The sequence below is a fragment of the Phycodurus eques genome, chromosome 3 (genome assembly GCF_024500275.1).
Source record: "Phycodurus eques isolate BA_2022a chromosome 3, UOR_Pequ_1.1, whole genome shotgun sequence".
Classification (NCBI taxonomy): domain Eukaryota; kingdom Metazoa; phylum Chordata; class Actinopteri; order Syngnathiformes; family Syngnathidae; genus Phycodurus; species Phycodurus eques.
The window spans coordinates 15,806,226-15,829,582 of record NC_084527.1 but is presented as its reverse complement, the minus strand read 5'-3'; the positions used below and the strand labels follow the sequence as shown (position 1 = coordinate 15,829,582).

The 23,357-nt window shown below is 41.1% G+C and overlaps 1 protein-coding gene across 4 annotated transcripts in view; it reads right to left on the bottom strand.

Moving 5' to 3' along the window:
- arb2a (ARB2 cotranscriptional regulator A) overlaps positions 1–23,357 on the bottom strand; it is a 213,512-nt gene that overhangs the window by 9,304 nt on the left and 180,851 nt on the right. For 2 of the 4 annotated variants that reach the window (XM_061672240.1, XM_061672242.1), the window contains one exon: positions 1,861–3,772. The exons of 1 other annotated variant lie outside the window; for it this stretch is intronic. In XM_061672240.1, coding sequence (XP_061528224.1) covers positions 3,612–3,772 — 161 coding nt within the window. In that variant the 3' untranslated portion in view covers positions 1,861–3,611. Of the gene's footprint in view, positions 1–1,860; positions 3,773–23,357 lie in introns of those variants that run through there. One more of the 4 variants, XM_061672241.1, reaches the window with a different exon arrangement.

Sequence of the window (23,357 nt, the reverse complement as noted above, 5' to 3'; positions counted from 1 at the left end):
CATGCACGCGGAAGCGTTGAGGCCGCCAGAGTATCAGAGGAGGTGTAATTGAGGGGGCGGCGAGGGGAGAGCCTGAAAGCTGCTTTTAAAGCCAAATGGCCTCAACAACAGCGTCACAAACAGCTGCAGGCCCACCACCGGACTACATGCACGCGCGCGAGCGCAAACTATGACGAAACAGCAAAATCCTGCCAAAAAAAAAAAAAAAATCAAGACGGATTGATTGCGCCACAGGCAGTCGTTCATATAAGTGCAACTTTTACGCAAATGTATCATGATTATTTTTTTCTCTAACAGATGCTCCCGAACAAACTTTGTTACCACCCCCCCCCCACGTGTGCATGAAAGAAGAAGTGACACGTATTATAAATCAAATGTGCATGCTGCAGCCAAAAGCCACTTGGTGCCACACACGTGCATTCTTTCATTCCTTCTTTTTCTTATCGAGTTGATTGTGGCCGCGCTGATTCCTCATTACAATATGGAAGCGTTGTTTCCATTGGATTAAATAGCTTCTCATGCGAGTCAATGAATATGTAATGAGTTGGAAGGAAACCGGCCACTGCGCGGGACCCGAGCGTGCACTCTACATTTGAAAATCTAAATAAGATAAATATATACATTGGATGGCTCTTCTGCACAGGCGCAAAATGCGGAGTTTGAGGGAAAGAAAGGCTGCATTCTGTGCTTACAGGTGCCTATGATGATGATGATGATGATGATGATGAGGCATTTCCATGTTTTAACTGCTTTGGAAATATCGCTCGTGATGGGCAGTGAATTGAATTGATAAGAGCGGGCGACAGAGGAGGTGAGAGAAGAAAGAGCGTTCCTGCACTCCTGCTTGTTAAAGATATTTTCCTTAGTAGGGCCGATAAAACATTGATTGTTGCCGTTAGGTGACCCGTAAAATTTGGGGGTTACTTTCCTCCTCGGAGCTGAGCATATCATTATGCAAATAGTGATGTGACAGTGATCCGCACCAATGTGTGTGTGTGTGTGTGCGTGTGTGTCAGAAGGGTGACATTCCAACTGGCTCCTTTGGCAGTTCATCTTTTGAGGGGATGGGTGAGCACACACACACACACACACACACGCACGCACGCACGCACAGAGGGCCGGTGCAGGCAAGCGTGACAACAACTCTCTCGACGGGATGAAACAATTGAAATATCAAACAGTAGAAAAGTTTTACATGTCAAGGACTCCTCCACGGGTTCACATTGTGAATTAAACACAGACGAGGGGGGGGGGGGTGTGTGGAGATGATGCACTTAAAGGAGTCACATGAGGATTAAATGAGGCGTCGTTTCAATGCAAGGATTAAGACCTGACAATTTGACGTGGTAATAAATTGAGCCAAAATGCCCGACATCTAAATGCATTTTTTTTTTTTTTAACAATGTATTGTTATAATGTACTGTGAAGATGTAAGCAGAACTTGTAAGTGCTCTCACTTTTTGTACTATAATTAATGGAAACAATCTGAAAAGATGTATTAAGGTGGTATTAAATGACCTGATCGGATAGAAAACAAATAATTCAGCCTGGCAGACAAAGCAAAAACACAAAGTTTCTTTGTTTTTAAAAGCAAGCTTTAAAAAAAGTTATTCTTGATGTATTTATTCACCCCATACTTCTCTGTTTTATATACAAAATAAAAGAAAACACAAAACCTTCTGGTATTGTTGACTTCAGGACACTACTATATCGTAACGTTAAAAAAGGTTAATCATACCCACTTGTCTGCAATAACAACAATATTCATTGATTGAAAAACAAAAACAAGTTTTAAAAGAATAATACTATTACAAAGGTTCCTTCAACTGCAACAAAATCAATTAATAACCAATGTGTAAAACTTTATTTGCATTTGAAATGTTTTAACAGTGACTTTCATTAAAGGAATCACACTACAAAGAATCTTTGAAAGGACTTGCGTAACATTTCAAATGTTAAGAAAGGAAATTAAAATAGAATTAAATACATGGGCATGTCATAAAACCCCCAAATTAACGCATATTTTCTTTTTTTATTGAATGAATACAAAGAAGAATGTGGTCAGAAAAAAAAGAATGCTTTCAGGAGAAATTGGCAAAATAAATCCCCTTTTCTTTCTTTGCAGACTGCTTTTGGATTTAGGCTGCTCTTTCATCTCCAGCTCGATCTTCCTTTGGCTTGTTATTAGAAGCACTGAGCCTTGTTTGTTCCCTCAAGGCAACAATTTACAATTATGGAGAGGGGGAAAAATGGGCAGATATTTTTTTCTGAAAAACAGAAAGATGAGCAACGCTATCTGGAAACCAAAATCATCAAATCAAATAATAAGCAAATCATTTTGTGTGTGTGTGCAGAAACAGGAGAGATGGGAATCAAATTAAAAGGAAATTAGGCCTTGAAACCATCAGCCACAGTTGTCTCATTACAGCACAAAGATAATCCTCAAAAGCATTAAACCACACACACATACGCACACGCATAGAATGGGCATGGGGGAGAAACCAGATTTCACAGCTAAAAGTTAAACAATAGTCATGACGTGAAGTGAGGGGGGAATAAGGGGAAAGTGTCTACGGTATCATGAGATTTAGCATTGGCTTTGAGATTTGACTAATGTCGCGACACATTAGAAGCATTTTGCGTTAAGCCTTGAGTGGTTTATGAAACTTAAATTTTTTTTATCATGTTTGTGTCACATACTGAAGATTACGTGCAACTGAGCAGTGACTTGCCACGTCTAAGAACAAGAAAAAGACTTTAGTGGAGGGGGAGAAATAGATATGTTATAATTTTCCCTAACATCATTCAGGCTTAGAATAATATTGAGATCTTGGATTTCCTGACATGTGTCATCTATTGAGGCTTTGTGAGTGTTGAGAGCGGACTTATGGCTCCTGTTTAAATGAGATATCCTTTAAATCCATTTTGATGCCCGACTAAGTGATTTTGAATATGCTCAGTGACCCGCGTTCAAGTTACTCCACACATATTGGGTTTTGTTTTGTTTGTATCGTAACATGTAATCAATTGGAGGCATCTATTATAAACGTGAAGGGAAGAGGAATACATAAATACATAATGAAGTAAACGGCATGCCTCTAAATTTAGCTCAGTAAATGAGTTTAAAAAGTTTTGTGCATAGAAGCTTGACAATGACATCATAAAAACAATGGCCTTTGTTGAAACACCAACAAATGGTGAACAGTTAAGAGTGTGCTTTACAAACAATTAGTGAGCTACAAAAAGAAAAAGAAAAAGTGTCAGCTCTAACTGCAGGGCAGCTGATATGAGGTGTACCACCGAGCACTGTACTTAGCCCATACCAGTTTAGGCTATACCACCCTCGGGAACCACAAACGCTACGGCAGATATTGCTTCGACAGTTGCGCTTATTTAGAAGCCACTCAAAATGTTACTGAGATGGATACACACTGGCCTGAATTCTTGTCTCTTACATAAACAACAACAACCACGCTTGTGTGTGCAGCCAGAGGGGAGAAATGATACCCGGGGAGCAGAGCAAGGAGGGTAGAGAAACTAAAAAAACATAGCAAAAAACTTAAGCACCCGCTCTACACTATCGCTCCAATTACGTCAGTGGTGTTGTTGTTTTACAAATCTAGGTGTTTGCTTTTGAGGGAGCTGCTGCGCGTGGTAACAGTGTTGAACATCTCCTCTGCCTCCACGTCTTTTTTCGCCTCCACGACCTCGCCGAAGAACCTGAAGATTGAGTCAAAACTCATCCAGGAGGTCAACTCGTGGCGTTCTGTGCCTACACGGATGACACAAACCCAATCACACACTTTAGCATGAGAAAGCTTTCAAATGATCAAGCAAAAATGTAAGTTAAACTTAATGCAACTGCAATTGCATCAGAAATGTGAATCTTGATATGGAAGGAAGAAATAACTGAGCATCACACTCTACTACTTGCAGAAAAATAATTTCCCACCCAGCAATCCATCCATTTTCTATACTATTTATCCTTATTAAGGTCACAAGTGAACTGGAGCCTATCCCAGCTGACTTTGGGTGAGAGGCAGGCTACACCCTGGACTGGTTGCCAGCCAATCGCAAAGCAAAACTTGTTTTTTTCCCAAATCTTTCATGATCTGAACTCAAAGATCTAAGACCTTTTCTATGAACAAAAGGCCTATTTCTCTGAAATATTGTTCACAATTCTGTCTAAATCTTTGTTGGTGAGCATGTCTCCTTTGTCGGGATAATCCAGCCACCTCACAGAAGTGGAATATCAACATGCTGATTAAACAGCATGACTACTGCACAGGTGTGCCCGGACTGCCCACAATAAAAGGCCACGTGAGTGTAGTTTTATTGTATTGGGGGGAAGCTGGAGGCACATCTGTGCAATAATCTTGCTGTTTACTCAACATCTTGATATGCCACACGTGAGGTGGATGGATTATTTTGGCAAAGGAGAAGTGCTCAATAACACAGAATTAGACAGATTTGTAAAAAAATATATAAACAAAAGCATTTGCCTTTGTGCACAAAAAAAAAATGCATGTTTCTGGAATGTGGGAGGAAGCCGATGGATACGGAGAAAACCCAAGTGAGCACGGTGAGAACATTAGAGGTGCAACGATTAATTGACAACTAACTGTGATTATCAAATTAATCGATAACTATTTTGGTAATCGATTTATCATTTGGAGACCTTGTTTGAATTAAAATTTTCTAAATCTTTGGAATTTCAGACTCTCAGCATTAAATATACTCAGATTTCTGCAGTCTTCCATGAAAGCATACGGATTAGCTTTGTTTCATCAAAAAAACAAAAACAAACAAATACACCTGCTTTTACTTTGGAAAATAATTCTTAACATTTTTGCAGATTTTCTGACGTTACGGACCAAATCAGCAACCAAATCTTAATCAATTCGTTCATTTTCTTCACTGTCAATTAGAAATAATGTCGTGTTTTTCTTAAATAAAGGGATGGAAATTTAAATTTCTTTTAAAAATCAGATTCGATTAATCGAAAAAAATTATCGTCAGGTTGATAGATTAATATAATAGTTACTTGCAGCCCTCGAGAACATGCAAACTCCAGAGATTCAAACTCAGAATCTCAGAACTGTGAGGCAGAAGTCCTGCATGCACATAGACCATGTAAGATTTTTATTTATTTATATCAATCTGAGTAGGCCTTTAGTCTCACAAATGTAGATGTCATTAAAACTCACCTTTGTTCAGAGGACCCACAGATTTGTTACTTAATACCAAATATACTGGAGGTTCTCATAAGTTCCCTAATGATAACGACAGAATTGTAAACACACTAGAACTAGTAACTTGATCCACACTCAAATTTAAAGGATCACAGCCGCCTAGCTACAAAGCTGAGACAAAATTAAGTCTTGCAGAATTTGCAATCAAACAATGAAGAAAACAAAAAATGTTATGACTTCAAGACTCTCCGCTCTTGCATTTGCTCCTCCGGCCTGAAGCACAAGAGTCATGACAGCCTATGACCCGGTGGTCCAATGGGACACACTTAATATGTTATCCAAGCAGATAGCTGATAATCAACACCATTGCTCAGTCTTCTGTCCGATTCAGGCCTTCCAAATAAAACCTGAGTTATGCACAAAGGATGCCCTAAGCAAAACCAGTGGAGCGGTAGTGCTTTATTCTAAAGAGTCGATTGAGGGAAGTGGAGGTAGAAGTGGGGAGAGGTGACTTCGGGGGTGTATCAGGTGGGGCTGGTTGTGACGGGGGGAGGCACTCATGCTGAGTTTCTTTATGACCTCTTCCAGGTTAGCCAGTTCCCAAGTTGGGGTCAGACTGCATTAGGAAATCTGGTACATGCACCAAAGGTTCGTCCAGCGTTGCTCCCGTTCTTGAGTTTCTGCGAAGCTAGCGATTGCTGCAACAGAAGCTTGCTGCTTGGCGGTGGAGCGCCCACCACGACAAAAGCTCGTGGCCGCTACCCAAAATGTCCTTACGCCTGCTCAAAATCCACAGCGAGAGGACTAACAGATACGACGGCACCTCTGAAGTCAAAACGCAATCTTTTCCAGGACGTTGCCCAACTGATTAGTTCAGATTGAAAAAGAAAAGAGAAAAAAATTGCAAATAACGTAAATATAAGTAATTGATTTACAGCGTCAAACTGTGCCATGAGAAAACCTTTATTAACTATACAGGCACAATTTAAATTAACATTAGATTTAACTTACATACAAGTACACAGTGGTAACTTATGGGTTTAAGTTGTTTTGTGATGAAGCTCCTAACTCAATTTACCCATATATCAAATCAGCTTTCGTTTAGCCATTTTTTGAGAACGGGAAGTGTAAATTTGCTCGAGGAGACTGGTAGCATAGTTGCTAACAACTGCAACAGAAAGGGAAGGGGCGCTCACCGGTCTAGACTGATGGGCCAACACACTAGCAAAGCATTCTGGGATTTGTAATATTAGTGGCGCATGTGCTATATACTGGCGGGCCAGCTCTAATACACATTTGATGTGGTGTTGCGGGCCAAATATAATTACATCGTGGAGCAAATTTGGCCCCCGGGCTTGAGTTTGACATATATGATCTAGAGGTTATGAAAAAGCCGCACACTTCCATTCCAAAATGCCATCGCCACCTAGAGGTTATGAGAAAGGTGTACCCTTTCATTCTAATATGTCACCCCCACCTAGAGGTTATGAAAAAGGTGTAGCCTACACTTTCATTCCAATATGACAGGGGTACGTATGACTGCATATATGTACAGTTGTGCTCATAAGTTTACATACCCTGACACAATTTGTGAAATACTGTTTTTTTAAAATACGACTGATGACTGAACAACAACCATAATTTCTTTATGGTTATGTTTTGTTTAATGATAATGCTTTTCTGAAATGCTTGACAGTTGAATTTGAATCTTATTAAAATAAAATTAAATGTGTTTCGCTTGGACCTTCATGTTTTCTTCAAAGAAGTGTACCCATCTTACAAATTCTTCCTGGCTAATCAAACATATGAGCACAACTGTGTGTATTCTCATTTACTAAATAAAAGTAGGACTGGCACGGTGATGCCTGGTTAGAGCGTCTGCCTCACAGTTTTGAGGACCGGGGTTCAATTCCCGGTCCCCTTTGTGGAGTTTGCATGTTCTCCCTGTGCCTGCGTGGGTTTTCTCCGGTTTCCTCCCACGTCCCAATAACATGTATGGTAGCTTAATTGACGACTCTAAATTGCCCGTAGGTGTGACGGTGAGAGCGAATGGTTGTTTGTTTGTATGTTTGTTTGTATGTGCCCTGCGATTGGCTGGCAACCAGTTCAGGGTGTACTGAACCCGCCTCCTGCCCGATGATATATGATATAGGCTCCAGCACGCCCGGGACCCTAGTGAGGAGAAGCGGCTCAGAAAATGGATGGATGGAAAGTAGGACTGTGAATTTCAAAATAAGAGCAAGAAAATAAAAAAGTATTATGTTTTCAAATAAAGTGCTTAACTTCAGAATAATTCTTTGAAAAAACTAACAAAATACAGATAATATTTCATGTTTTGATCATATGGGTAGAAGCAAAATCATGCATTGTAAAAATGAATCATACATAGAAGGGTTTTCCAGAATTTTGAGGTCAACGTTGGGGGTGCGTATTCTACATGGATGCGTATTTTACACGAGACATTACGGTAAATAAGTTGGCACACATACGTCAAGATGCCACTGTACAATTAAATTAACTACTTTAGTATTTAAACACATTAATTGGAGACTATAAATTGCCCGTAGGCATGACTGTGAGTGCGAATGGTTGTTTGTGTCTATGTGCCCTGCGATTGGCTGGCAACCAGTTCAGGGTGTACCCCGCCTCCTGCCCGATGACAGCTGGGATAGGCTCCAGCACGCCCGCGACCCTAGTGAGGAGAAGCGGCTCAGAAAATGGATGGATAGTATTTAAACAATAAAACATCCACTTAAGGAGTAATAGAAAGGTGATTTGCACTGCGCCTCACTTTTTAACATTATTATCTGTCACAGAATTGTACAAATAAGTTAACTGCTGTAAAATAGTCCAATTTGAATGTAAAATAGTATTCATAGTTTTCAACTAAATTGCAACACACACATTAAACATCGTAACCTTCAGGCAAGAAACTCAAGCTGCTTAGCGACTACCTGTAACTGAACTTGGGAAGACATTTTCTTCTTGTTTGTTATTCTTTTTACCTCCCAGTGGGGGATTAAATTTTTCTGAGTGCAGATATTTAGACTTTTGTGTTAACAGACAGAGGAATGAGTGAAGACATCCCTGGAAGTAATGCATTTTCTGTTTTGAACCTTTTTTTTAATCTGCATATTTAAGACTTCTTTTTTGTTGGTACCTGTATTTGTTTGCGACGATAAGAATATTGAAATAGGCTCTCCTAATTTTCTACGGCGGATTAAAAAAGCATAAGCTTTGTATCTAAAATCAGTTCATGCAGTGAGCAGAAAAAGGTAGAAAACTGCAGCCTTGCTTTCCTCCTTTCTCCTCTGTACAGGAGATTGGCTATAAAAAGGTAGACTAGAAGGCCGCGGGGATACAATTAGGAAGCACCTTAAAGGCTCTCTCACCATCGACGGGCCTCTGATGACCACTAGGCTGACCCCATGTTTATTAGATTGACCTCTGCCTGTACGCATTAATAGAGATGTTGTGTGTGCACGTGTGTTTTTGTGTGTGTACGAGACTGGAGTGCGTAAACTTTGTTCTGTTTGTGTCTGAGACTTTGTGAGGGAGGTGGGGTTCTGGATCGAAGTCAGCAACATGGGTCAAATTTAGCCGTCTGACAATCATGAGAGCAAATAAGCCGACATTCTGGGTCAGTGTGCTCCCTGGGTACGGCTCGCTTTAACATGCGCCTCTGGAAAAGCAAGACACAACCTTCTCACACCGCTTATCTATCATTTATATCCATTTAAATATTTATATGAGCTAAAATGTTTCTCTTGCACTACTTTTTACTTGTGTTTTGTCCTTTTTATCCCCCCAGCACAAGCGATCAATGCCGTAGCGCTCTACCGTTCACCCTGAACTGGCGTTGAACTCCCACGGAACGCCGCCAGGCTCTCCACCCTATCCCATCGGTTGGGGGTCACTAGGGGGGCGTCGCTGTGCCAATATGCAGATGAGCCCATGCCCCTCCGATGACTCTGGCTTTGAGCCCCACCCCCTCTATAGGGTGGTGGCTCTGAATTGAGGTCCGACCCCCGAACAACACCCGCACACATCAACCTGCTCTGACACACTAAATAGGCCTCTAACAGCGTAAGCGCACCCTTCAATTAATTGCCAAAGTGTGTCGCACTTAATGGATGTTGTCAGAGATGCGATGTGATCACTGATTTACAGGCGGAAGCCCAATGGCCAGCCTTCATGAGCCGCTAAAGACTGAAAAGAGGGGAGGGGGAATTACCTCAGCGATGGCACAAATCAAATTAATATCTTTAAAAGATGTGGGGATCAATGAGATGTCATCCAGCAATACATAAACATGACAGGACGACGTTTAAGCAGCTGAATAAAAATGTTTATCAAGAGGTAAGTGGATATATTTATGAGCAATTAAACTAAAACACTGTAAAATCAAACATTGAAATTGAAATAATATTTTGGGTATTTTCAACTTTTTTTGGGAGAGAAAAGCTCTTTGTGTCTTTTTTCCCCTCACCACACAAAAAAGAAAAAAAAGAAAATAAAATTCTTGATCCACACCTTTATCTGCACTGATCTGCACAAAATACTAATACTGTACATCCTTCATTGAGAGATAAAGCCTCATTATTCAGATTTTGTTATTTAAAAAATGAGCAAGTTTAGACAGATAATCATGGTAATGAAAGCTGCAACAATGAGTGGTGAACACCCCTCAGGTTGTGCAATTCTGAATTTAGCCAGCTCTAAAGTCACACAAAACCATCGAGGTGGGAATCCAAACTGCCACAACGCATGATGCCACACTCGTTTTTTTTCTGCAGCCTCAATAAAGGGTGTTAAGAACATGAGAAGAGAAGAATAGTACCACAAGTTATATGAGGCGACTTGTATTTGAAGCAGCAACTTACTCTTAGCATCATCACTTATCAAGTGTTTGGTGGAAATAATACTTAGAGTGGTAAACTTCGCTTAGACTTTGACATTCTGACATTTAAGAATGTCAAATAGTAAATTATGTTTCATGCACCTGTGACGAGACTCAACGTCACATTATGCCTTTGTCATTTTATCTTGAAAATCCTTCTTTAAAATAATTGCCTTTATAGTTTTTGAAAAATATCTTTACTGATTTTCACATATTGTGAACATTATTGTGAACAGTAATCCATACATACAAAGAAAGTCGAACAAATAAGATCAGAGATTTAGTTATGTGTAATAATGTGAAATGACACTGGGAAAAAGTATTGAACAGGCCAAATGGTATTTATTTAATACTTTGTACAAAAGCCGGCGGCACGGTAGTCGACTGGTTAGTATCAGCCTCACAGTTCAGAGGACCAGGGTTCAATCCCCGGCCCCGCCTGTGTGGAGTTTGCATGTTCTCCCCGTGCCTGCGTGGGTTTTCTCCAGTCACTCCGGTTTCCTCCCACATCCCAAAAACATGCATTAATTTGAGACTCTAAATTGCCCATAGGCATGACTGTGAGTGCGAATGGTTGTTTGTTTCTATGTGCCCTGCGATTGGCTGGCAACCAGTTCAGGGTGTACCCCGCCTCCTGCCCGATGACAGCTGGGATAGGCTCCAGCACGCCCGCGACCCTAGTGAGGAGAAGCGGCTCAGAAAATGGATGGATGGATATATATATATATATATATATATATATATATATATATATGGCAATTTTCAATTGCCTACTAAAGTTTGGTGAATGCAGATACAGAAACAAAGTATCGCTCCCCTTGCTTCCACTTCACTCAGGGTCATGAGAGTTTCAGTCCAAGTCCTGGCCTCTGGCTTTGTTTTTGAGCCTGTGTGAGTGTTGGTGTGTGTGCGCACGCACATGTGGAGGCTGTATCACTTATGCCACAGCCGCAGTGTGTATCTGATCCCTGATATTTAGCCTCGTCCTCTGTCACAGTCACTGAAGACCTCTCAGGGTAATTGACTGACTGTTTGATCCCCTGTGTCGACACTGCTATACAGCGATTTGCCACTTGCAAGCATTTCCTCACAGATGGCACATACACACAAACATTTACGCTCACATCTACCCTCCTCGCTCTACAAACGCACACATTTGTTATCGTTAGTGTGCAGCGGGGAAAGGGAACAAGAGAGGAGGGGAGCTGTTAAAAAGGAAACACAGAAACTCCTCCATAGCTATGGGCCATGCTTTCTTCCCTGTGCAGCAAACGTCGCATGCTGTTACAAATGGTAATTTGCTCTGATTGTCACCAATTTCAAAACAAACGCTAGGTGACTGAAAAGCCAAAGTGACGCCCCGAGTGATACGCCGACAGAAAGCCTGAATCAAAGCGTGCAGACTATAATTAGGTTCCATCTGGGCGACATTATTTAAAGTTGCAACAGTTAATTGCTTGTGTACAAATGGCCCATTTTATTTGAATCAAACTTTTTTTTTTTTGTTTCAGTGATTTGTAATTACACTGATGCAAAGAGGGGCCATATCTCTGTACAACACTTATTTTTTTGGGACAAGGCAAATGTACAGAGATAATACTTCTCTTAATGTAAATGAAATGTCTTTAAACAATTACCTTTATGATGAAGTACAATTTTTAAAAAGGAGTTGGTGAATGATTTAATCACAGTAAGTAAAAATGACAAAACCGGAGTACCAATAAAGGACCGATGCTGATGATATTAAAACATGCAAAAGCAAACATTTTATCATTTCCTTTTCGATGAAAATGGAGCACAAACAAAGCCTTTTCGTATCAATTTCCTAACGATGGTAACCTAAGCTCTTGTTTCATCTCGGTGTGGGGCCAGGCAACGCATTTTGGAGTGGGCCCTTGCTGGATGTAACCTTAGCTCGGCCACTGTTTGTGGAAACTATCTGTTGCATGGATCAGCAGTGGGGAATCGCTATCAGTATCCTGGTTGTCAGACGGTCAGATTTCCGCCGTTGACGTTCTCTGGTATTAGACGATCTTCTGTAGTGTGTCTGCGTCCGTTCTTTGAGAATGCATGTGTGCGTATATCACCATTTTGCGTGTTTTCTTCTAGCTCGTGGACACGCAGAAAGGTCAAGAATGTCGTTAGGCCCCCGTGAGGCTGTGGGCCATGTTGCCACAGGAGATTAGGTCAAAGAGAGCCCAGGCAGGTGACAGCTGCTCAGCCTCACTGCCACAGAAACTCTGTCCTCTCGAAGAAAACATGCAAACCTTGTCTTCACTCAAAAAGCTAATTAAATCTAAATCTATCCCCTTCCCCACTGCCGCGACACAACTTCCACAGACATCCACAATTGACAGGATTTGTTTATGCCATACCTTGGTATGCATCTAATTTTTTTAATACAAATCCACAGAGCACTCAAGTTTAACACCTCTACAGTACAATAACAAGAAAGACATTAAAAATATTGAAGAAAAACAACTAGACAACAATCAAAAAAGAGCTTGCTTTTACAAAATCCACACTATGGCTGCTTCCTCTAGAATGCAAATCATTTTTAATGTTTGTCAGTTAAGTGGGATCTGCGTTTCCCCCTCGTACTGCTTTTAATTACTTGTCTCATTATTGTGTGCTGTCGTTGGACAAAAACAAGGCAGAACTCATTAAACGCCTAGAGATGAGGAACCTGAATCACTAGCTACAGGGGCCATTGTGTGGACTCACTTGGAATTAAAAAATAGAGATAAACATTGAGAGAAAGCAGAATGTCATTGAAATCATACGCACCCTTATAATCAATTTCCAGGAGAAACAAATACACCTAAATAAAAAAAAACAAACAAAAAACAAAACATTTCACATGTAAAACGAAGTTTCATGGAAATCTATCCTGGTATAGCCAAGTTAAAACATTGACAGAGGTAGGAAGTACTCCACAAAAAAGTGTTCTAGTTCACTTTCTTTGTCCCCTCCATTCATCTAGCCTTCCCTCCTTGAAGCTGCCCACCCAAACACTGTTTTTATTTTATTTTTTATATTGATGTGAATGAGTGGCCTTGGCTGTCAAAAAGGACCCTCGCTTTTATAGACTTGGAGCGGAGTATTTACAAGATAACCCCAATCCAAGGACAGAGCGTGCAATTTGATACCAGTGTTACACTCTGCCCTCTTCTCTTCGGTGGAAAATGAAAGGCCAAACATGCTCTGGCCTTGACAGCATCGCTGTGTCACTTGTTTTATTCTGATCCACGCAGAAGGGATGACACTTCAAAATAAAAGGAAGGAGGTCTATTCGTAACATTTAACAGATTGCACTTCATTGAGGCTTGATGCTTCAGGATAACAAAGTAATGTAACATAATAAATTAATATGTGCAAGGCAACAAGGTGACCAAGTGGTTAGCACATCTGCCTCACGAATCCAGGAATTTAATGGCATTGGAAGTTAATGGAATTGTCCGTAGGTGTGAATGTGAGTGTACAGTGCCATGAAAAAGTACAGCGGCTGAAATAAGTATTTAACATGGCACCAATTTTCTCACTAAATATATTTCCAAAGGTGCTTCTCTCCGAGAAGACCAAGCTGGGACAGATCGACAACGGAACGCAAATACAGCAATGAACTACTTGCTTAATATTCAAACATGCACGCAAGGCGCCACCCACTGGCGTTTGAGAGTACAGCAACCCGTGGACTTCCATTCAGGGTTGTTTTTAACTGAAGAGAATGTCCGTTTTGATATTTCATGAACTCTGCAGAAATATTCCAAATGTATGTCTTGATGTCTGTGTCAGTGTGTCAACTTTACAGGTGCAGCTGAGAGACTTTGAGAACTGTTTGTCTTGATTTGAAGCCCAAACAGCATGAAATGTGATTGAACCATAAGCAGTTGATTTGACAAGACTAAAGTTTAAATAATCATTCTATATGCTTGATCTATGAGTAAGAGTAAAAAGCTGGGAGTATTGTATATTAAGATATGATTTTTACACCACTTTTATAGCAAAATTGTTGACCAGGTTCAAGCTGATGGGTGTGGTCTTCTTCCAGTCTCCTCCATCCTCTTGAACACACCTCCGGGGTATTTAACCTCTGACTCCCGCCTCTCCCAGCTTCTTCTCTCTGGGCTCTCGTTTTTTTCCTCTGGTTTGCTCTGGGTGACCTCGGCACGGCATGGCTAGGCCGTCGCCCCTCCCCCCTTCCTCTTTTGTTGTCCTCTGGCCCCTCCGGCGTCACCAAGTGCGCAAACGCCCGCCTTAACTAAGCCAGCGGCGCTTTTGATCGATGAAACAAGTGTCTTCCATGTGGCTTCGATCGCTTTCCCTAGTTGCGATCGGTTGGCGGAGCCTCAGCAAGCAACTACTGGCATCCCGTACCGGTCACGCACGCAGCTGAGAGCAGGAGCTTGTCCCGCCACCAGTCCAACCGGCAGGAAAGTTACGGGTGCTCTCCGAAGGGACAACAATTTTTCTTCTTCCGCCTCTTGTTTTTCTCCACATTGTTCTTCAACTAAACCTGCTTCATTTTCCTCCTGAGATGTCCGGAAAAAGACCATCTCCACCGACCAACTGATCTACGGTCGTGAGTACAGCACAACAAGCGTTGCTAGAATGTATAATATTAGTGCCTAATAATATTGGGGAAAGCTTCACACAAAATCCCAACTTTGCTCTCTCTCGCTCTCATTCGGACTGAATGCATTAAACGCTCATGCTTTTCAACTTTAGTCCGGCAACACACGGTGTTCTAGTTCCCCTTTCGTACGCCTATTTTTCTGTGTTCTTTTATTTCTGTAGTTAGACCCCTTTTGTGTGCTTCCCTATAGATCCCTTGTAGATGTCATTAAATATTCTATAAAAATCCACTCTTTGATGTGTTTGTGTGTACTTTGAGTTTAACAAGGAAACCTATGTCATCTAGGACTTGTATTTCATAAAATCTACCAACCTTTAGATTATGAGACTGATAAAAGGGTTCTTGTCGTGTTCCCTAAATTTTATACATAAAAAAAGTAACACGGTACCCTCTACGAGACAAAATAGCTTGATTTATAACGATAAGCGTCAAATCACGCTAAACCGGAAGCAGCGCAGGCGACGCTGCTTCGATGAATTTATTTCTTAAATAAATTACGTTTTATCCAAACTCCATATACACTACAGTGCTATTGACATGAACATTTCACCAGATGTTGGGAAAAACCCAAGTAATCCATACATAAAAAAAGAAAGTAGAACAAATAAGATCAGAAATGTAGTTATATGTAATAATGTGAAATGACACAGGGAAACGTATTAAACACGGCAACTGGTATTTATTTAATACTTTGCACAAAAGCCTTTGTTTGCAATGACAGGTTCAAGACACCTCCTGTATGGAGAAACTATTCGCATGCATTGCTCTGGTGTGATTTTGTTCCATTCCTCCACACAAGCAGTCTTCAAATCTTCAAGGTTCCGTGGGCTTCTTTTATGGACCTTAAGTTTCAGTTCTTTCCATAGATTAGTAAAGTGATTGGCTGGGCCATTCTAGCATCTTTATTTGTTTTTCTTTGAAACCAATTGAGAGTAGGCTTGGTAGTATGTTTTGGATCATTATCCTGATGAAATGTCCACTCTTGTATCATTTCCATCATCCTCATAGATGACAGCAGATTTTTGTCAAGAATGTCTCGGGAGATTTGCCCATTCATCTTTCCTTCAATAATGTGAAGTTTACCAGCACCAAAGCACCCCCACACCATCATGTTCCCACCTCTGAATTTCACTGTTGGTATGGTGTTTTTAGGGTGATGTGCAGTGCCATTTGTCCGCCAAACGTGGTGTGTATCCAAACAGTTAAATTTTGCTCTCATCCGACCAGAAAATATTCTAGTATTTAATTGGATTGTCCAAATGTTTTTCAACTAACTTTAAACGAGCTTTGACCTGCTTTTTTTTTTCTTCACCAATGGGGTCTTGCGTGGTGAGTGTGCATAGAAGCCAAGGCGGTGGAGTGCATTACTCACTGTTTTCCTTGTGACAACAGTACTTGCTAATTCCAGGTCTTTTTGAAACTCTCCACAGGTGGTCCTTGGCTCCAACCGTGTTCACTGGAACATTCAGAAGCTGAGATATGCGCCTGTAACCCATGCCATCGTTATGTTTTTTTCAGCTGGGATAGGCTCCAGTGTCCCGCGACCCTAACCAGGATAAGCGGCGTTGGAAATGGATGGAAATGGATGGACTTTGCGATGGTCTTGAGACAGCTCTTTGCTCTTACCTATCATGAGATGTGTCTTGACTCACACCTGAGCAATGAGACCTTTTTGTTGGCCATCAGTTAGGACTGAACCAGCTGATTCATTTGCACTAACAAGGGGCTGGTTTGCTGTTTTGATTATTGCTAGATTTTAGGTGTTGTCTTTGCTTACTTTTTGCACCTCCCTTTCTTCATGTGTTCAATACTTTTTGCCTGTGTCATTTCACATTATTACACATAACTTAATTTCTGATCTTATTTATTCTACTTTCTTTGAATGTATGGATTCCTTGGGTTGTTCCCAACATGTCGTTTCATGTCAATAGCACCTTTGGAAATATATTAAGTGAGAAAAATGGTGATGTGTTAAATACTTATTTCAGCCGCTTTATGTGACCCCTTGTCAATTTGATCCCCACTTTAAGATCAAATGTAAATATCAGACAAAGACAACCCAAGTAAACATAATATACAGTTTTTAAATGTAGATTTTGACTTATTAAAGGGGGGAAAATATTCAAAGCTACCTGTCCTTGTGTGGAAAAGTAATTGCCCCGGTTGTTAAATCATTTCATTTTCATTTAATTTCTAATCAAATTTCTTTGTAAAGCTGAGTTCATTTTCACTGACCACACCCAAGCCTGATCACCTCCAGACCTGTTCAATCAAGAAATCACATAATAGAATCTGTCTGACAAAATTTGGTCAGCCGTAAGATCTCAAAGACGTGTAATAAAATGATACGATCCAAAGAAATTCAAGAACAGATGACAAATAAAGTAATGGACATCTATCAAGGGTTACAAAGCCATTTCTAAAGCTTTAGAACTCCAGCAAATGACAGTGAGAGCTATTATACACAAATAGAGAAAACATGGAACAGTGCTGAGCCTTCCCAGGAGTGGCCAGCCTACAAAAATCACCTCAAGATCACAGTGACGACTCATCCAGGAGCTCACAAAGGAACACAAGACAACATCTAAAGAACTGCAGTCCTCTTTTGCTGTGTGGCGTGACCTTAAAAAGCGGTTCTTGTTTAAAAATCTTCCAGTTTCGCTGAAGTAAAACAATTCTGCAAGGAAGAGTGAGCCAAACTATCTCCACAGAGATGTGAAAGACTCGCTGCCATTAATGGAAAACACTTGATTTCAGTTGCTGCTTAGGGCCCAGCCAGTTATTAGGTTTAGGGGGTGATAACCTTTTAACACAAGACCAGGTAGCTTTAATAGCCCCCCATCCCCCCCAAAAAATAACTAAAATCACAGTTTAAAAACTGTTTTTTATGTTTCCTTGGGTTATTTTTGTCTGATTTTAGAAGATGGCAAATACCTTTTCATGACTGTAAATGGTTGTTTGTCTACATGTGCCCTGCGATTGGCTGGCTCCAGCTCACGCATTGCCATAATGAGGACATGCACTATAGAAAATAAATGGATGGATATAATATAATATTCTTTATGCATCTTAAAATGCATTTTCTTAACATAATGTACACAAAAAGTACAAATCTGTGACATCCAACCAGGAGTTTGAAAAGCATTAAACATTGACTATATGGCTATTTAAAATGTCTAGCAATCAACAACCGTTAATGCATTAAGGTGTAAGTCGACCAATCAGCAAGAGAACACACTACTCATTTACATTTGAAGCTGATTTGCATTCAGCACAGGCAAATTTGAGTACAAAAGTTAAGTTGTTGAAAAGACAGTCAGTGCCATTGTACGCAGGAAGTAGGAATGTTTACAAGACAAAAATAATATAAGTAAGAATGTGTGGCGAGCAGATAACAGAGCATAAATGTGTGACAACTTGACAAAACAGGATTTACGTGTGTGTGACATCATGGCCAAACAGGTATTTATGTCGGTTTTATGATGGGGCAACAGTACAAGGAAGTGCAATTGTGACATTTTCAAAACAGGAAGTAGGGATATGTGAGACACCAAAAATAATACAATGTTAATACATACAAATGGGCAACTTGATATACTGTAACAGAGCCTATGAATGTATCTTGTGTCTGTGGATGTGTAGATATATAAATTTATGTTGACAAAAGTGGAAGTACCAATATACGATGAGTCAAAGGTTAAGTTGAAAAGTGTACTCATCAGAAAATATAATGTGAATGTTTGACAACTTGATGAAACAGGAAATAAAAATATTTTATGACCCAAAAAAAAACAAAGTGTAATATACAGTAAACCTAAAAGTAAAATTTAACGATACTTTGTCACATGCACAATGTACAGCATAATTTGCTCTCTGGATAAGAACCTTACATTTAGGGCTGGGTGATATGGCCTGAAATTCATATCATGATATAAATGGAATGGCTTCATGGTAAAGGTATATATTGCGATATAAACCTAAGTGCAAAAATAGTAATGGAAGAAATTCTGAAAGGTTATATATTCCTTGAACAAATTTTCGATGATTAACCCCCCCCAAAAAAACATGCTGATATAACGTAACATTGAGAACATTTCCATCCATCCATCCATTTTCTGAGCCGTTTCTCCTCACTAGGGTCGCGGGCGTGCTGGAGCCTATCCCAGCTGTCATCGGGCAGGAGGCAGGGTACACCCTGAACTGGTTGCCAGCCAATTGCAGGGCACATAGAAACAAACAACCATTCGCACTCACAGTCACGCCTACGGGCAATTTAGAGTCTCCAATTAATGCATGTTTTTGGGATGTGGGAGGAAACCGGAGTGCCCGGAGAAAACCCACGCAGGCACGGGGAGAACATGCAAACTCCACACAGGCGGGGCCGGGATTGAACCCGGGTCCTCAGACCTGTGAGGCTGACGCTCTAACCAGTCGACCACCGTGCCGCCTTGAGAACATTTATTGTCAAAATTAATTTCTCAAATCTCAAGAAACATTTTACTAAAAAAAGTGGAAATGAACAAGAATAACATTGGTGGTATGCTGTAAATATACAATATATTAAAATATTTTGTACCACAAAGGCTCCTCCTCCTCGCTGACATATGTGGTAAAATACATTTCATTTCTGGTTTCCGGACGTGTCGTAGGCGCCGACTGTGTGGCTGTCATATTCATTTCACTCTAGAGACTTAATTTAACTGCTAACTTGACGTACATAGCTGTAATGAGGTTCCAGCCAGAATTCTGTTAAAAGTATAATGTACCAGCTAAGCACTTATTTTGGGGTTTCGCTGCTCTACATTTCACATTAGTTTTGCAGTTAGGATGGCTTCTCTGTCTTCTCCTGTTCTCTCTTCTCGCTTGGTGTGTCCATGATTATCTACTACTCATCCCCTAGAGTTAAAAATACATGTCAGAAGTGTATCTTATTTGCCTCCACGGAGGCAAGGATTAGTGACTTACAGGAGCTGTGGTTGGACAGTGTTTAGCTGAGATAGGTAGCCAGCTGAGCTTGTGCGGAGCAAGTTAGCTCAGCGCAGAGCAGGTTAAAAAATGGTGCTGGAAGCTCTATGCTCAGACGTGCTTGAAGCAATTTTCACACAGAGGCAGATATGATGATGTCATCAACAAGCGTTATCACAATTTGTCGAGAGTCCAAGTCTATAATCGAAGACCAACACAGGCATGGGGAAAACCTGCAAACTCCACACAGAAGTCAATTAAGAATGACCCACGCTGAAATCGAAACAGGAATATTCCTGCTGTCAGGCATCAGTGTGAACCACTTATGCTGTAGTGAAAGTGTAATTATTAAGTAATTAATTCTTATATTTTATGCAGAAGTTATTTCTTCCTTTATTGAACATAGTACAGATTGTCCTTAATTAGATATGCATGGGCAAAAACTTTGGACTAAAGGAGTATGGGTCCACCCAGACATTAGCACTGTCAACATTGTACAGTCCTCCTTGCCCGTCCAAGCGCTTTGTTCCGCGTGCAGCACCATTGTTCGGGACTTAAATGGCAAACACTCCGAGGCTGCTAGCTCGCCTGACACCTTTTTGTTTTTGGCCTATTGAGAGGCAATGGTGAGCTTCTTTTTCTGTGTCTCAAAAAGCAGCATAGCTGAAATGAGAGGGCTCTATTGAAGTATATCAGTGCCATCGGAGTTTGAATTCGAATTTCTAACAGAATTCTTTTAGCATTGAATTTCTAACACTGAATGTTTTTCAGCATCGAAATTCCTAACACTGAATTTTTTAAAAATCGAAACTCAACGTAAAAAAATCCACATCTCAAAATATTCAGTGTAAAAATATTAAATCTAAAAAAAAATTCATTGTCAAAAAATTCAGCTGCAAAAAATTTGCCTGGAAAAAAATCAGCTGAAAAAAATGCAGTTACAAATTCAATGCGAAACAAATTGAGTTAGAAATTCGAATTCAAACTCCGATGACATACTTCCATAGGCCTCCGCAAAACATATTAGCAAAGACATACATGTGTGCAGATATGCATGTACAGTACATAGGCAAAAATACTGTATACACATACGGCAACGCACATGCTCCAAGAACAGACTATGTGCAAATGCTAACACACTCATTTTCTGTAACTAAATTCACATCAAAACTGCACACTGGCCACTTTCCTTTTCCTATGCCTCCTTCTTACTCTCACAAGCGCACAAACTCTGCTCCACTTCAACACAATGAGGTCTGAAACACACACAAACACACACACAGTGCAGACACTCCTTGGCACCTTAAGGACAATGTCAGGCATAGTGAAACACACACACTTGCACACAAGTATGCACCCTTCTACAATTTGAGACATGCACACATTGAGTGACAAAAGAGGTGGTGGAGGAGGTGAGGGGTACGAGAGGGCCCCCCTGCACCTGTAAGAAGGACAGGCTGCATTCAGCATCAATGCTCACTGAATAGACAGCCTTGAGAGTGAGAATCCCCACCCCCTCGCGCACAGACGGCCATGGTGATCACATACACCTTGCATAGAGTCCTCCTTGGTTGTGGAGATTTAGTACACCAATTACAAAATCATTGTCCAACGCAAAGTAATATTTCATACTTAGAAGTATTATACTCTGGGAATGCAACCCTATGGGGGGCACAAGCCAGTGCAATCTATAGGCCGGCCCCAAACCCGGATAAATGCAGATGGTTTGTTTCAGGAAGGGCATCCGGCTTAAAACTTTGCCAAACAAATTTGAGCGTTCATCCAAAGAATTCCATACCGGATCGGTCGTGGCCCGGGTTAACAACGTCCGCCACCGGCGGCGTCAACCTGCAGGACGCCGTTGGAAATTCAGCTACTGTGGGTCGAAGTCGAAGAAGAAGAAGAAGAGGTGGAAAGCGGGTTCTTCGGCAGAAAGAGAAGAGGAAAGCACAGAGCCTACAACTAAATGTGGGGACTTTGAATGTTGGGACTATGACAGGAAAATCTTGGGAGTTGGTTGACATGATGATTAGGAGAAATGTTGATATATTGTGTGTCCAGGACACCAGGTGGAAAGGCAGTAAGGCTAGAAGTTTAGGGGCAGGATTTAAATTATTTTACCATGAGAGTTGGCTAACAATGTCTTGGAGGTGAAAAGAGTATCAGATTGAGTGATGAGGCTGAAACTTGAAATTGAGGGTGTTATGTTTAATGTGATTAGTGGCTATGTCCCACAAGTAGGATGTGACCTAGAGGTGAAAGAGAAATTCTGGAAGGAGCTAGATGAAGTAGTCCTGAGCATCCCAGACAGAGAGATAGTCGTGATTGGTACAAATTGTAATGGACATGTTGGTGAAGGAAATAGGGGTGATGAAGAAGTGATGGGTAAGTACGGCATCCAGGAAAGGAACTTGGAGGGACAGATGGTGGTAGACATTGCAAAAAGGATGCAATTGGCTTTTTCCAGAAGAGGCAGGAACATGGGGTGACCTACAAGAGCGGAGATAGAAGCACGCAGGTGGATTACATCTTGTGCAGACGATGTAATCTGAAGGAGGTTACCGACTGTAAGGTAGTGGTAGGGGAGAATGTGGCTAGACAGCATAGGATGGTGGTGTGTAGGATGACTCTGGTGGTGGGGAGGAAGATTAGGAAGACAAAGGCAGAGCAGAGAACCATGTGGTGGAAGCTGAGACAGGACAAGTGTTGTGCAGCTTTTCGGGAAGAGGTGAGACAGGCTCCCGGTGGACAGGAGGAGCTTCCAGAAGACTGGACCACTGCAGACAAGGTGATGAGAGAGGCAGGCAGGAGAGTAATTGGTGTATCTTCTGGCAGGAAAGGAGAGAAGGAGACTTGGTGGTGGAACCGAACAGTACAGGAAATCATACAAGGAAAAAGGGTTGGCTAAGAAGAAGTGGGACACTGCGAGGACTGAGGAGAGGCCAAAGGAATACATTGAGATGCGACATGGGGCAAAGGTAGAGGTGGCAAAGGCCAAACAAGAGGCATATGATGACTTGTATGCCAGGCTGGACACCAAAGAAGGAGAAAAAGATCTATAGAGGTTGGCCAGACAGAGGGACAGAGATGGGAAGGATGTGCAGCAGGTTATGGTGAATAAAGATAGAGATGGAAATATTTTGACTGGTGCTAGTAGTGTGATAGATAGATGGAAAGAATACTTCGAGGAGTTGATGAATGAGGAAACTGAGAGAGAAGGGAGCGTAGACGAGGCAAGTGTGGTGGACCAGGAAGTGGCAATGATTAGTAAGGGGGAAGTTAGAAAGGCATTAAAGAGGATGAAAAATGTAAAGGCAGTTGGTCCTGATGACATTCCTGTGGAAGTATGGAATCATCGAGGAGAGGTGGCTGTGGAGGTTTTGACCAGCTTGTTCAATATAATTCTAGCGCGTGAGAAGATGCCTGGGAATGGAGGAAAAATGTGCTGGTGCCCATTTTTAAGAACAAGGGTGATGTGCAGAGCTGTGGGAACTATAGAGGAATACAGTTGATGAGTCACACAATGAAGTTATGGGAAAGAGTAGTGGAGGCTAGACTCAGGACAGAAGTGAGTATTTGTGAGCAACAGTATGGTTTCATGCCTAGAAAGAGTACCACAGTTGTATTACTTGCCTTGAGGATGTTGATGGAAAAGTACAGAGAA